General features: G+C 44.8%; 1 protein-coding gene across 2 annotated transcripts in view; it reads left to right on the forward strand.

Moving 5' to 3' along the window:
- Window positions 1-14,182, forward strand: part of STAG1 (STAG1 cohesin complex component) — a 166,126-nt gene that overhangs the window by 148,145 nt on the left and 3,799 nt on the right. Inside the window, exons 26-33 of one of the 2 annotated variants that reach the window (XM_083868708.1) lie at window positions 697-798; window positions 2,236-2,384; window positions 3,716-3,844; window positions 7,225-7,430; window positions 9,588-9,759; window positions 11,709-11,819; window positions 12,645-12,759; window positions 14,080-14,160. In XM_083868708.1, coding sequence (XP_083724834.1) covers window positions 697-798; window positions 2,236-2,384; window positions 3,716-3,844; window positions 7,225-7,430; window positions 9,588-9,759; window positions 11,709-11,819; window positions 12,645-12,759; window positions 14,080-14,160 — 1,065 coding nt within the window. The remainder of the gene's footprint in view (window positions 1-696; window positions 799-2,235; window positions 2,385-3,715; window positions 3,845-7,224; window positions 7,431-9,587; window positions 9,760-11,708; window positions 11,820-12,644; window positions 12,760-14,079; window positions 14,161-14,182) is intronic. The other variant, XM_083868709.1, reaches the window with a different exon arrangement.

The following is a 14,182-nucleotide window of genomic DNA, read 5'->3' on the forward strand; positions in this document are numbered from 1 at the left end:
GGAAAGAAATTTAATTTAAATTAGTACAAAAGAAGGCAAAAGCAATATTTTAGAGGCAATGGAAATAAGTGACAGCAAATGCAGAAATATTGATGAGTCTGAAAGAATACTGTTGGGAAAAAAAATATTCTCAGCTTGGAATTTGTAATGATAATACAACTTTTCTACCCAGATGGGCAGCACCATAGGCTGTGGCTTTCAGCAACATTAAGAGAATTGTTAACATAAAGAGAAACAGCACTCCATACTGACTCATTCCTTACTCCACTTTCTGGCTTTAGTGAATTCCTTTCCCCTCAGTGCACAAGGGGCACACACCTCTGTGCTGGGGTCTGTTCACACCTGCTTCTTAAGAGGGTGTTGGATCAGTGTCATGTTGTTGCTTGGAATTGGCAGCCATGGGTCACCTTCATCAAGGGCTTAGTTTGAGGCAAGAAATGCTCTTTTGTTTGGTTTTCAACATATTTGTTAAAAAAGATAATAAATACAGAACTTCCCTACCTTATCATAGAGTTCAGTTTAAGTTTTGATAGTGAAACATTGCCCCCCACTCATACCAGAAATCTGGATTTGAGCAACTGCTGCCTTTTCAAATCAAGAATTACAACTAATCTTTCTCTTGGGAAAACTGTAAGAAATTGTAAAAGAGATTTGATTTAACGGGTTTGTTTTGTTTTTTTTCACATTTTTTCTTAGTACTACAATGACTATGGAGATATCATTAAGGAAACCCTGAGCAAAACCAGGCAAATTGATAAAATTCAGTGTGCAAAGACACTCATTCTCAGTTTGCAACAGGTAAGAGCATTGATTTTTTTTGTTAGCAATGCCTCTCTGCAAAAAGCCCTGGCCAGGATTTTCTCTGGTGCACTTTACAGGTAAGCAGAAATGCTGCAGTTCCTTAGGACATTTTCTTCATTTCCCTGCTCTCCAGTTCAGGCTGTCACTGCTCCTTTGTCTCAGTAATCTCTGTCTCCATAGGCCCACCCTGGCAAAGTTTGGGCAGATAAAAATGGAAGGGAGGGAAAGAAGAGTCTTGGGGGCAGTTTGGTGCAAGCTGATTCATGGCATTTGTTTATTGATCCTGAGTCAACAGGAGGAATTAGGATGGCTTTTTCTTCTTAGCATTTGCTGAAGTAATGCATCTTCTTATATTTTCTCTAAATACTGATGAATTTTTCAATTTTCGAGCTAATTAAGTCTTCCAATACTGTTAGACATGTTTTTCCCAGAAAAAATTTGCTTTACATTGACCATAAATTACTGTCTAGTGATGGAATCTACCAGCCAGCAGCACAAAGTCCACTAAATACCACTTAGGCCCTTGAAGTAGCAGCTATAGCCATTGCACAGAGAAATTATTTCTACTAATTAGATGCTCCCAAAATTCATTCCTAAGAGATTCCCTGTAGCAATCTGGAAGCTGAGAGAAATCTCAGTGCAAACCTGAGAAAAACAGATGTACTTGCAGAAGAATCAGGGAGTGTCAAAGCAGTCCCTGTCTGTAAAACTTAAGGAGGAGGAAACAGGTGCCACAGATCAGTCAGGCTGATAAAATTCTGTGGAAAAAGTAATGAGAGAAGCTCCTTGTAAGTGCTTCAGTGATAGGTAGCAGCCAGTGTGGATTTGTCAAGGAGGAATCCTGTCAAATGAAGCTGCTGTCATTAATTAGATGGTGACAGAGCTTGTGGAGATGAGAGAAACAGTCACTGTAATGCAGCCTGATCTAATATCATCACTGTCTGCCAGGATACTCTCAGCAGTGTAAATGGCACTGCCAGGAGAGATGGAACTGGCTGGAAAAGCACTAAGCACTTCCGTACTGTGCTGGGAGGGCCTTGGAGGCAGCAGTGCTGGGCAAACACCACTGAGAGGCTACAGTGGAGGAGCTGCAGTTCTGATCCCCAAATTCAAAGCACTACCTGATCTGCTGAGTAATGGAGGTGCTTAAGAGAACAGCATGGGAATACAGGACCTTGATGAGTCGGGAGAATGATAGAATTCAGGGGAGGTGGATGCAGATTTCCACCAAAGTAACCACCCAAGTACAAAATGGGGGACAGCTGGCAAACAGCAGTGGGACAGAAGAAATTCTGGCAAGTGACAGGGATTCTGTTATGTCTCAGTGCAAAAAGTCAAAGACCGCTCTCAGATGAAGCAGGTTTAGAACCCAAGTCTATCTCAATGAAAGTGTTTCCCAGCTCACAGATGTCAACCTCTGAACTCTGTCTGCAGCTGTTCAATGAGCTTGTTCAGGAGCAAGGTCCCAACCTGGACAGGACCTCTGCCCACGTCAGTGGCATTAAGGAGCTGGCCCGGCGGTTTGCCCTCACTTTTGGCTTGGATCAGATCAAGACAAGAGAGGCTGTGGCCACACTACACAAGTGAGTGGTGGTAAATAAACTAGATTTTTATACTACTTCAGATTGAAACTCTTGTTCAGCACTCCTTTTCTAAAGGTACATAATCTCAACAGGCCATGGAATAATTATGTATTTTTTTCTACTTTTAAGTGGAGAGGTCTAGTGTATATAGGGAGCAAAGAAACAAACTAGCTGCTACCTAATTATTTCTTGGAATTTTCTGGCATGGCTATATTTTTTTATCTCAGGTGAGTTTCCTCTGACAGCTGAGGATGGTTCTTTGTTCCACACCACTGTGGATTCTGGAGGAACCAAGGGCTTTTATAAAAAGATACTCCAAATATATTTTGGAAATGTTTTAAAGTGGACTGGAGCTTTTTTTATGCAACTGCTGCATAGAAAAGTGTGGAAAGGTTCTGCTAAATTTAAATTGTGATTTTGCCATGCCATAAAATTTCAAATGCTGAGGTTTGCTGTCTCAGAGACTCAGCCCTTGAGACCAAGACTAGCATGGCTTGGTCAGGAAGCAGCAGATACTGTCCTGAGTCAGGGGACACTCGTGCCTGGCTGGGTGAGGGAAGGGAGAGAGTTCTCCTTAGTTGTCACTATTTTGGATACACAAAAGACAAGCAGGCAGTTAAACAAGGAAACAAGACAAGCAGGTTAAACAAGGAAAGCTCTAATTTTATTTTTTTACTTCAATAACTTATATATACTTTGTACAAAAGGCCAAGGATTGGCTAGAGAGGTTTCCACTTTATGGACTTCGTTGGTGAACATCACCATCAATCATGTTTCTCCTCCCAGAGGAGAAACATGTAAAGACACAGATAAATTCTAAAAATATACATTGGTTTTATAAAGCTGTGTGAGAACCTTGCTACAAAAATTCAAAGACTCAAAAGTAAAAAAATTCAAAGCAATATTTAATCACAGATGACAAAGCAGAGCCGAGTGTGTCCCTGCTCTGGGGACTCAGTTCTCTGCTCTGGCTGCAGAGGTTGGCTCCTGTTTGATCTGAAACATCCCATGGAGCTCCTGGCCCTGGGCTGCACCTGCCCAGTTCCCACTCTGGGCAAGAGCCCTCTTACAGGGCCTGGCCATGTGCTTTTCTGAGGGGCCCTCACAAATCCCAGAGAACTCTGCATTCCCCTTTGTCCAAAAGCAGCTGTTTGCTACTAATGGGGAATAACGTGATGGGATCTGAGGATACAAACACTTTCATCACAGCTCAGATTTGGGGCATCTTGTTTTGGTTTTGGGTTGGGTTTTCTTGTTTGCTTTTTTGGTTTTATGTGTTTTGGGTTTTTTTGTTGAAAATATCTGAACATGTTAATATTTTTGTACTGTAGAGATGGCATAGAGTTTGCCTTCAAATACCAGAATCAGAAAGGACAAGACTATCCACCTCCTAACCTTGCTTTCCTGGAAGTGCTTAGTGAATTTTCTTCCAAACTCTTGCGACAGGACAAAAAGACTGTGTAAGTAAAGCTCTGTTTCCTTCCTTGGGCTATGTTAATCCCTGCATTGTGGCTTTCAGCTCTCTCCTTTGAGGTTTCTACAAGCTAACCAGGGATGCACAAAGTCCCTGGGAGATATTTCACATACATACTCACTTGTCCTTTTATATTTTAAACTAATAAAATAAAAAAAGAAAAATCACACCCACTAATGAGGTGAATTTGAGACCTCCCAAAACAATGTTGTTGAAAATTTCTCATGGGCTATTGAAAATATAAAGTCGTTTTTTAAGCTAGAAGAAAAGAAATTAAACAATAGCTGTTCGGGGAATTTACAGGCTGTCACCACTGTAGTAACAGCTGTTTCTGTTGTATATTTGCATAAATTGTAAACCTATATTTGTTGTTTCCTTTAACATATTGGAAGAGGACTCCAGTCAAACATCAGCCAGGCATTATGTGCCCAGTGTGGAACTGAATTCACTGAATTAACTTTATGACCAGTTTAAAAGTGCAGTTGCCAGATCTGCTGATTTATGGTTATAGGTGTCAATTCTGTGACCACACTGAGTGTTAGTCAGAAGAATCAACTATAGTGACCTCAACTGCCTTTTTCTGTCAGACCTTGCTGAGAAGGTTTGACAGATATTTTCCTGTGAAGACATTTCTTTTAAAAGACTTTTCTGTTAGGGTTAACAACTATGAATATTACAGTTTTTCCTGTGCAGTAAGAAATGCAGCTTGGTTAACTTGTATATTTTTAATGTGTACCACACTTGAGCCAATTTCACTTTTTCATTGTATCAATAATTTCTCAATTCAGCAAACACTGTAGGACAAATAGTTAAACAATCAAGGGAATAGGATGATCCAGTTAGGCTGTCTTGGCACTCTTTGTGCATCTGCTCTTCATTGTTATATCCTGGGATCTTGTCAGCCTGTTCTTCAGGAAAGGACTTGAGGAAGGACAACAGGATTTTGTAGCTTGTCTTCCTAGCTGAACTGTGGATTCCCCTGCATGGTGGTCTAAGTGCCACTGGCCTGTTTACTGTTGAGTTTAGTGATGGCCTTTCAGTACAGCCATCCCTTCCACAAATTTCCAGTGTCTGGCATTTAAAGTTATGTCATGCTGTCCCTGACAGCTTCTGTTAACCTGAGCCTTTGGGTGAAATTCAGTTCTCTGGCACATTTTGTCCCTTCACCTTCCGTGTTGCCATTTAAATTCTTTCTCAAAGGTTCCCCTGCCCACATACACAACCAGTGGCTGCTCCTGCAGGACTATAAGGATTGCTGTGGTGGAATATCTATACCTGAGCTATTAACTTTGGCTGAATCTGATGATCATGAAAAGAAATAGGTCCTTTATGGCCTGATTGATCTGATCTATGCCAGACTGCTGTGTTGGGATGAGTTCAGCCCTGCCCCAGACCCCACAGGCTGTGGTGACCATGAGAAGGATCAGCACACCTTGCTGATGTGTAAGGATTCTGTGGAAGTGGCTCCACTCCTGCCCAGAGTGCTCCACTGACAGGACAGGGCTGTGATGCTGGATTTGCCCTTTCCTGTAGCTCCTGCAATCCATAGGGAGCTCTCCCCTGCCACAGGGGCTGTCTGTGTGCAGGAAGGTCCGTGACCACCATCTGCTGGAGAAGTCCCATGTTTGGCATCACTTCCCTTCCTGCCTGCCCAGAAGGCGTCCCCAGACCCAGCAATGGACTCTGGTCTGCAGGCAGAAGTGCTCTGGAGCCCTCCCTCAGTCTCAGGAACATGGGCCTGGCTGCCCAGGTTCTGCAGCTTGGCTTCCCTGCCTCAACCCCCAGATCATCCACCCCAGAGCCTGCAGAGTCAGGGCTTTGCTCCAGGACAGCCTTCCCTGGCAGGGTCCAGCACATGCTGCTGTTCCACAGGGCTTCTCTTCCTTCTGCTGGGCTGCTGGCGTTTTTCTCTGGGGCTAGAAAAGGGAGAAGCTTCCCGTTTGGGAGTGAAACAGCAACACTGATTTAATTTCATTTTCCTAGCCTGTTAATCTGGCTATACATTTTATGAGTAACCTTCAGAACTGGTGGTAGCCATTTACAGATTTATTCAAGTCTATGGATTTCACATAAAACTATTCATGTAAGGTGCCAGACTCATACAGCTGGAGAGAAAAAAATTTGTACTAACATTCTGTTACAAACCCATTAAGGCAGATACAGGCAGGGAAATCCTGAGGAACTAATGAAGGACAGAATAAAGGAGATTGTCCATGGAGGCACTTATTTCCATTTATTTCTCTCAAAGACACAGTTGGCTTAGACTGCACACTGACTAGTGGGTGTCAGGTGAGGCAGAGCTTCAGCATGGTGTTCCTTCTGGAAATTCAGAGTTGATAAAAACTGCCAGTGTGAAGCTCCCCCACAATGCTGAGCAGAAGATGTCTCAAGTTTGGCATCTGGGCAGTAAAGAATTCCCAAGTGGTGTCATTTTCCTCCTTCATGGTTTGGCCATAAACATATAACCTGGTTCTGTAAATACAAACTGGAGGCAGAAAAACTTCTTACTTTCCAAAATTCTTCTGCAGGTAGATTCTCTGAAGCCATGAAGCACTCAAGTGGCACATGGGTACCATAAAATAGAGAATACATGAAGAATTTCCCATTACTGCAAGGTTTGGGAGTTAATATATAAATGAAAAAGGAAAGGAGGAAGCGTTGACAATATTCAACAAAACAGTAGACAGGGACCTGCTGTTTCTTGAACAAAGTTACACCATTCATTGAATCAGAAGATGGATGTGATTGTTACCCTGGCAAGAGCAGTGTGGCTCCTGGGCCTGCTCTGGAGCTGGGCTGTGTAACAAGCCCTGAGCTGCCATGAGCTAACAGAGGAAACTCCTGCCTTTCCATGTGGAATGTGTGGAGTTCACTCCCACTGCTGGCAACCTGGCAATGTGATGTTAAAGGAAATTGTGACTGAGGGGTGCAGGAAGTGATGCTGAAGGACCTGATTTCTCTTACCAAACTTTTGAATGTTTGGCTCTGCAGCCTGAAACTCATTAGAATCACATTAATGTAGATTTGCATGTTCATTTTAGAGATTACTAATTCCATTATTAAATAATCAATGGGAAAAGAAAACAGTTCCTAGGCCTTCCAGACCAGGAGGGAGTTGTCGGTTCCTCCTTTCAGTTAACACCTGTGCACTGGACTTCTCATGGCAGTGGACCAAGCCCTCAAGTTTTTGTGGAAGAATAAATGTCTGCATTTGACCAACCCATTTCTCCTGCTCCAGGATGCCAAAGGACATCCCACACCCCTGCAGCAGTGGCTCTGATGCAGCCTGGCTGCTGACACAGCAGCCACATCCAGGTGTCTGCGGGGACATTGCTGCACCTTGTACTCCCTGTCTTCCCTTTCCAGGCACACCTACTTGGAGAAGTTCCTGACGGAGCAGATGATGGAGAGAAGAGAGGACGTGTGGCTGCCGCTGATCTCGTACCGGAACTCGCTGGTGACGGGCGGAGAGGACGACAGGATGTCAGTCAACAGTGGCAGCAGCAGCAGCAAGGCCTCCTCTGTCAGGAACAAGAAGGGCCGACCCCCCCTCCACAAAAAGAGAGTGGAAGGTTGGTCAGGGCTCAGGCCTTTGTCATTCTGGGCACTCAGGAGAGGGGGGTTTGCCAGTTCATGCATAAATATGTGATACCTTGTGGATGTGGCAGAACCATCTGCTCTGCAGGTTCTGTCAGGCCTGGGCGTATCTTTAGGGGAAATACCACCACAGCCCCTTGTTTTTGTTTGTCTTGACCAATATTGGCAGTCAGAACTGTTAAAAGCTGTTACTGCTGGTGGAAGATGTGTTTGTGAAATCACTTGCTCTTTCTCACTCCTGGACTGCTGGGTTCCTGCCTGTGCTTCCCTCTGGGCAGTTGTAAATTCTCAGGATTTGGAGTAGATTGCAGGCAGGAATTCTGATAACAGACCTCTGTTCTTGCAGGGCCATTGGGGAACACTAAAAAGACACCATTTTTGTTTAAAATAGTACTGATATCTAGTGTTGTCTGCATTTACTCTTTCTGGGACCTCTGATGTGTTCATCAGGAATCTGGGTGTGATAACAAATTTCTTACAAGGCTGCATCTGTTCCTGGTCAGTCTGTGTGATGTAGTGTGGACTTTTGTGAATACTAATTTGCTATTCCACTATACAGTAGAAATGAGTGGGATCTTAAACTTCAGGAGTTTTTCCAAGGTCAGTATCTATGACAGTAACCCCTCAGTAAGGAATTGAGTGCCCATTTGCATATACATTTGAATATACAGCAACTTCCCAAAATAGTCCTCCAAAGTTTGCCCATTCAGCCAGGTCTGTTCTTCACCATGGCTCCTGTTGAACTATCCCTGCACCAAGTCCTTTGGTTTCTCACAGCCAGCCCCAAGTGTAGCTTTCAGGATGCCAAGATTTTCGCAGAATTCACCTACTGACATTTTCTTCTTTGCTCTTGTTATAATTTTCATTCTATTCTACTGTATTTTACCTTTTTTTTTTTTTTTTTTTTTTTTTTTTTTTTTTTTTTTTTTTTTTTTTTTTACCCTGAGAGATGTAGTAGCATCTTTGCTTCCCAGTAAGGCAAAATCTCAGCCTTAAGATGTAGTTTTTAGGCTGTGCTTACCTCCTACTCTTTTGTGTCACCCTCTTTCAATGGTCAATAGAAGGGAGAATTGTTTTCCAACATTTTCCATTTGAGAATCTCCTTTTTTGTTTGTTTCATTCATTTCCACTCCAAAGGATCTAGAACAGGAGAAAGGTCACTGCAGAAATTCCTGTGGCATCAAAGAACCATATCCAGTCCCCTCTGGTTCCTTTCTCACCTAAATCCAGCACAGACTGGCCTGGAGAACATTCCCTGTTGCTCCTGAGAGGAAATGTGCTCTGTGGCATTTCTTAACAATGCCTTAAGGAAATCAATCTGTTTTTAAAAAATAATCCCTAACGTTAAAATGATTCAAAGGTAAATTTGAGAATAAACAGGCAGCTTTTTAGACAACATTTATGCCTAAAGGGTAGTAAAAGGCAACAGAAGAAGGAACAGATCCATGGAGATCCCCATCTACTTTTCTCACCACATTTCCTGTTAGTAAATCTGTGATTTTGTCATCTCTGTTGTCATCTCTTGTCTTTCACTCCAGCAACTGAACTCTTTTCTACGTGTCTCTGGCTGCACAATTCCTGCTCTGACCCATTCTCAAGTCCTCCCTCTTCCCTCCTCTCTGCTTTGCTCCCTTCCCAACATAAGCACAGGATCCCAGCTAGACCTTCAGTCATCTTTATCTAATTTTTATCACTGAGTAAAGTGTCCCCTCTCTGCTCCACTCCAGTGGTTCTGACAGTTCTAAAGATCTGAACCGACCAGATTTTGGGGTTTGTGCTCCACCTTGTCTTAGTGTTTAACTGTATCTTGGTTGCTCTAGGTGCATGAGATTAACAGTCTCCAACTGTAAACTCAGGAATTAGGAATTACCTTGGTTGTTTGTGTTCAAGATACCCAGCAGTCGAGGCCATGCTGCAGTATGGCTTTGTTTGCAATGGGGTTTGTGTTTGTTCCCTTTAAATTGTTGTATTGCTGGGAATAGAGGGTAGTAATACTTAACAGAATCTAAAATTAGAACTGAAAGTCTTACCATTCCAAGCATTTTTCCAGGTGATCCCTTAGTGCACACTTGTGTGAATGCTGCCTTGCCCGTGGTCAGAAATTAGCAGTGATTTCAGTGTTCTCTCTCTAGATGAGAGCCTGGAGGGCTCCTGGCTGAACAGGAGTGAGAACATTCATACTCCAGGGGCACTGCAAGCACCTCAGCTCACCTCCACTGTCCTGAGAGAGAACACCAGACAAATGGGAGAGCAGATCCAGGAGCACGAGTCGGAGCAGGGATCTGAACAGGACTTCTTACACAAGTAAGTGTTGGAATCTCAGCATCAAATACAGTCAGCCAGGCAAAGGAATTGCTTATGGTTTAAAGTGATATTCTTAGCCTCTGGCTCCAGAGGTGCAGTGTTGGTTTGCAAAGCGACCTGGAATTGCCTTGACCACAGCTCAGCAATACTTGGATTATCTTCCGGTCCCTTCAGGAAAAATATGTTGTAATGAAATAATAGTAGAAATTATGTTTAAATATATCATAGCATAGCCATGGAGTTCTCGTTACATCCTCCTAGTGCTCGTGTCCCAGGCTGGGTGGAACTGTTTCTTTGGAACACCTGTAGATGCTCGATTTTTTTCCTCTCTGCCTGATATCAGAGTTAAGGTTCTCCAGACACCCTGACTGATTTTTTCTAAATTTCCAGCTGCTAAGCTAGTAGTTCCTCATTTAGGGTAATTGTCCTAAATTACATATTCTTTTTGTCCCTTTGCTCCCATTTTATCACCTCCATTTAGAGAGAAATCATTGGTTATTTTCTGTCAGTGGCTGTGTGGCTGTGGGTGTTGCCAGCAGTGCTGCCAGGGTGCAGCAGCTGAGCACAGGCTGGCTGTGGGTCACAGCTGGGGACACTGCTGGACACAGCAGCACAGCCCAGGTCACATCTTCCCAGAGCATCTTTCCTCCTCAGTCTCACAGCCAGGGAGGGCTGTGCTCATGGCTCCTACTTGCCTTTCTGAGGTCAAGGATTAACCTCCTCTCTCCAGCCTCCCCAGGTGTGCCCATGATTTCAGGTGATGAGAAAGATGTTGGGGCTTTCAGTTTCTCCTTAAGAATTTTCTACTCTGCAAAAAAATTCTAGTCTGTAAAACCAGACTAGATTTAGAACTTCCTTTCTGTCCCTCTCTGATTTCACCCTCAGCCCAGCTGAGTCTCTCTCTGACCATTCCATTTCTCTGGAAGTGGGATAGCTTCCCAATGCTGTGGTTTCCTCTCAAGCCTGAGGAGCAGCTAGCCTTAAGCTCTGTGAGACCCCCCCCCATGTTCCTGGGGACGCTGAGAAGGTTCTTGCCCAGCACCTGAGCCCCCTTTTCCTCTGTCTCAGGCCGTGCTGTGGGCACAGAACTGTGAGCCAGAGCAGAGAGCACCTCTCTTCTCTCTGCTCCTTTGTAAGAGTGGGATTCCACGTGGGATTCCCAGTGTGAACTGACTGGGGAATGGGAACCCTTCCTGTTCAGCCCTGATTGGCTCTCGCATTTCCTCCAGGTCCCCTTAGGAGAGCTAATACTTGCCACAGCTACTGAGCTGCTTGAAGGTTAACTATGTGCTTGGTTTAACTATGTTTTCAAGTTTGGGTTTAGGCTGTTTTCCTGTGGGTTATTCCAGTTTATCCTGTCAGTCTTATTAGGGTGCAAGGGTGCATAGTACAATAAAACCTGGTGCTGCTCCACAAGAGCTGCACAGAGTTTGCTGCTGTTTCCTTGTGCTGCACCACATAAATGGAAGCAGAGGCATTGCTGGTTGGTGGCATCAGCAGTGCAGCCTGGAAGGTATTTGCACATGGATGAGGTACTGGCCCTTAAGTTGATCAGGGTATTTGTCTAAAAACCTTTTGGTTTTCGTGTTGTGTGACATTTTTGTCAGTTACTAATTTGGATCCATTCTTGCTCATATTTTGTCTCATCTGACACAGTGAAGTACTATTAAAAAATAACAAACTTTAGAGGTGCTCCCATTCCAGGTGCCTGCCTCTAATGAAGGAGCAATGTCAGTGTTTCCATACCTGCTTTTATTGCAATGGTTAATTGATTTTTTTGTGCACATACAGTGAGAGGGAATCCAGAAGATGTGTACAGTGATGGATGAGATTTAATTGTCCTAATCTGAAGCGTGGCCAGACACAGAACTTGGAGATAGAAACTGCTCCAAAGCAGGCAGCTCAGAACTGTTCCTTCTGTCAGTCCTAACTTACTTGCTGTGTGTCAGTCCCCAGATGCAGATCTCGTGGCTGAGCCAGCAGAAGCTGGAGGATCTCAATCGGAAGGACAGGGCAGGAATGAACTACATGAAAGGCAGGAGTGGCGTAAGGCACGCAGTGTAAGTGCTCACAGCCTGCTGCTCTGAGCAGAGCAGGACACCACAGTGAAATGTTACCTTTCCTGCAGGTCACCAGTCGTTTCTGTGCCATGTCACCCTTGTGGGGAAGGCAGAGGGACAGTTTGTAGTGCTGGAATGGATCCAGCCCAGCACTGCCATTCTCTGACTGTGGCCAGACATCAGGCCCAGTGACAGGGTGCTGTTCCCCATTCCTCTGTCCCAGCCTCCAGCTGTTTCCATGGCAGAGAGGTTCCATGATTTGTGTGCTGTGTAATTCCCTGTGGGCTCTGCCCACGAGCCTGTTCTCTTTCTGTGCTCTCCATCCTTTTTTGCCAAGGTGTCCCTCTATGCAGTAATGGAGGGAGCACACATGGGTGAACACTGGGGCCCCACATGGTCTGTGCTGATCCCACTGAGTCCTTCAGCATGAGGGCTGGAATCATTACAGCCTTTGGAACTGGGCTTGAAGGCACTGCTGGAGTCCCGGGCTTTACCAGTGATCCTGGCAGTTTCACTCCTCCTTGGTTAAAGGGCAGGCAAACAAGAGGAATTACTGCCCTCTTCTTGTTGGACACAACTTTAATTACTGATCTTAGTGCTGCCAGTGGGACTTGGCTGCTTTAGCCTGGGCCAGGGCTTGGGGATGGGGAGTTGGTGTGCGATTTTCCTCCTGTTGGTATTCCAGAGAGCCTGTTGGCTTTACCCTCACCATCAGGGTTTGAGTTAAGGCATTAAATGATAGGATTTGAGCATTCTGTTTAACAACAAAGATCAAGGCTGGGAAGTTTTTCTGTCTGGAAATGACTCTTTTCTTTTTTTAATCAGACGAGGTCTAATGGAAGATGACGCTGAGCCCATCTTTGAAGATGTAATGATGTCCTCACGAGGCCAGCTAGAGGACATGAATGAAGAATTTGAGGACACAATGGTCATTGATCTGGTCAGTAAATCTTATCAATGGCAATTTTAAAACAGTTGAAAGTTTATTTAAAAGGAATTTTAGAAATGTAGACAAAAATTTCCAAAATTTTGAGCGTGAATGTTAGTTAGAGGGGAAATGATGTCAGCTCTTCCCAGAGTCTCCAGCTGCAGGCTTGAGCCCAGTGGGTTTGTTCCACAGCTACACAAGGAACATTGCTCAGTGCTCCTCTCCAAGATTATGTTCTTGGGCAGCTGCAGGCAGCAGCACCATCACACACCTGGGACTTGTCAGCCTGGAAAGGATCAGGTTATGAGATACAGGCTGTGCTAACATGGCTCTTTATGCAGCCACAATGTGTCAGACTAGCACAACTAAGGGATCCCTCTCTTTCCCTTTCCTGCTTAGTTTGATTTTGAGGAGGTGGGCAGGGCAGGGGATCCTTACTCAAGGTCTCAGTAGGTCACAGCCAGAGATCTGCTGGCACAGCAGGAGGGAGCACAGGCACTGGTGTGTGGCTGGGAGTTCCTTAAACAGGAACTGCTCCCAAACAGGTCCCATCATCATTCCCAGTCCATTCCAGTACTGCACTGGGAGAAGTGCCCTGCAGAACTTACCTTAACTGGCCTCCCCTCTGGAATGACTGCTCCCTTCTAAAGTGAGATAAAGGAGCAGTTTGCTTTACACACCCCACTATTTTTATGCCTGTTTCTCCTTTCACATCCAAACAAGCCCTAGGTTATATTAGGACTGGGCTACAGTGTCTTAGGAAGGGCTGCTGCATACTGAGGTTATTGCCAACACTCATGTGATTACCAAGGAAGTAACATCCAAGGCAAGGAAAGGAAGGAACTTATCAAGCCAGTGAGGCTCACATTTACTCTTGTGCTCCTGGGTAAGGACACCACCAAGGGTTTAAGCCTCAGAAATATTTCATTATCTTCAGTACCCTTTTTTGTTGGTTATATCCATTTTTGACCATGTCAGAGCTCAAGTTTCACTATGAACTTAAAGCATAAAGATAGTTAAGAGGGAGTTTCTGTGCAGTCTGGCCTACAGTCCCAATACAGAAACATCCTTAGGTCAGCAAGAACCTTGGGCAAGTCCTTAACTATGAGCACAGAGTTCAAATTAGAATCCATCAGCTTTTACCCCATTCTTTCAACAACAGAGAATTGAGGGAGTGCTGTCCTGAGTCAGGGCCCACCTTTGCCCCACAGGTTTTGTGGCACTTGGGAGGGCAGGTGAGGGCAGGCAGGGCTCCCTGTGTGAGGACAGGGTTCCCTGTGGCCGGGCAGGGCTCCCAGTGCCCCGTGCTGTTCCAACTCCCGTGTGTTGCAGCCGCCGTCGCGGAACCGGCGTGAGCGCGCGGAGCTGCGGCCGGACTTCTTCGACTCGGCAGCGATCATCGAGGACGATTCAGTAAGGCCTGGCTTGTTGTGCT

This window comes from Zosterops lateralis (assembly GCF_965231275.1).
Source record: "Zosterops lateralis genome assembly, chromosome: 10".
Classification (NCBI taxonomy): Eukaryota; Metazoa; Chordata; class Aves; order Passeriformes; family Zosteropidae; genus Zosterops; species Zosterops lateralis.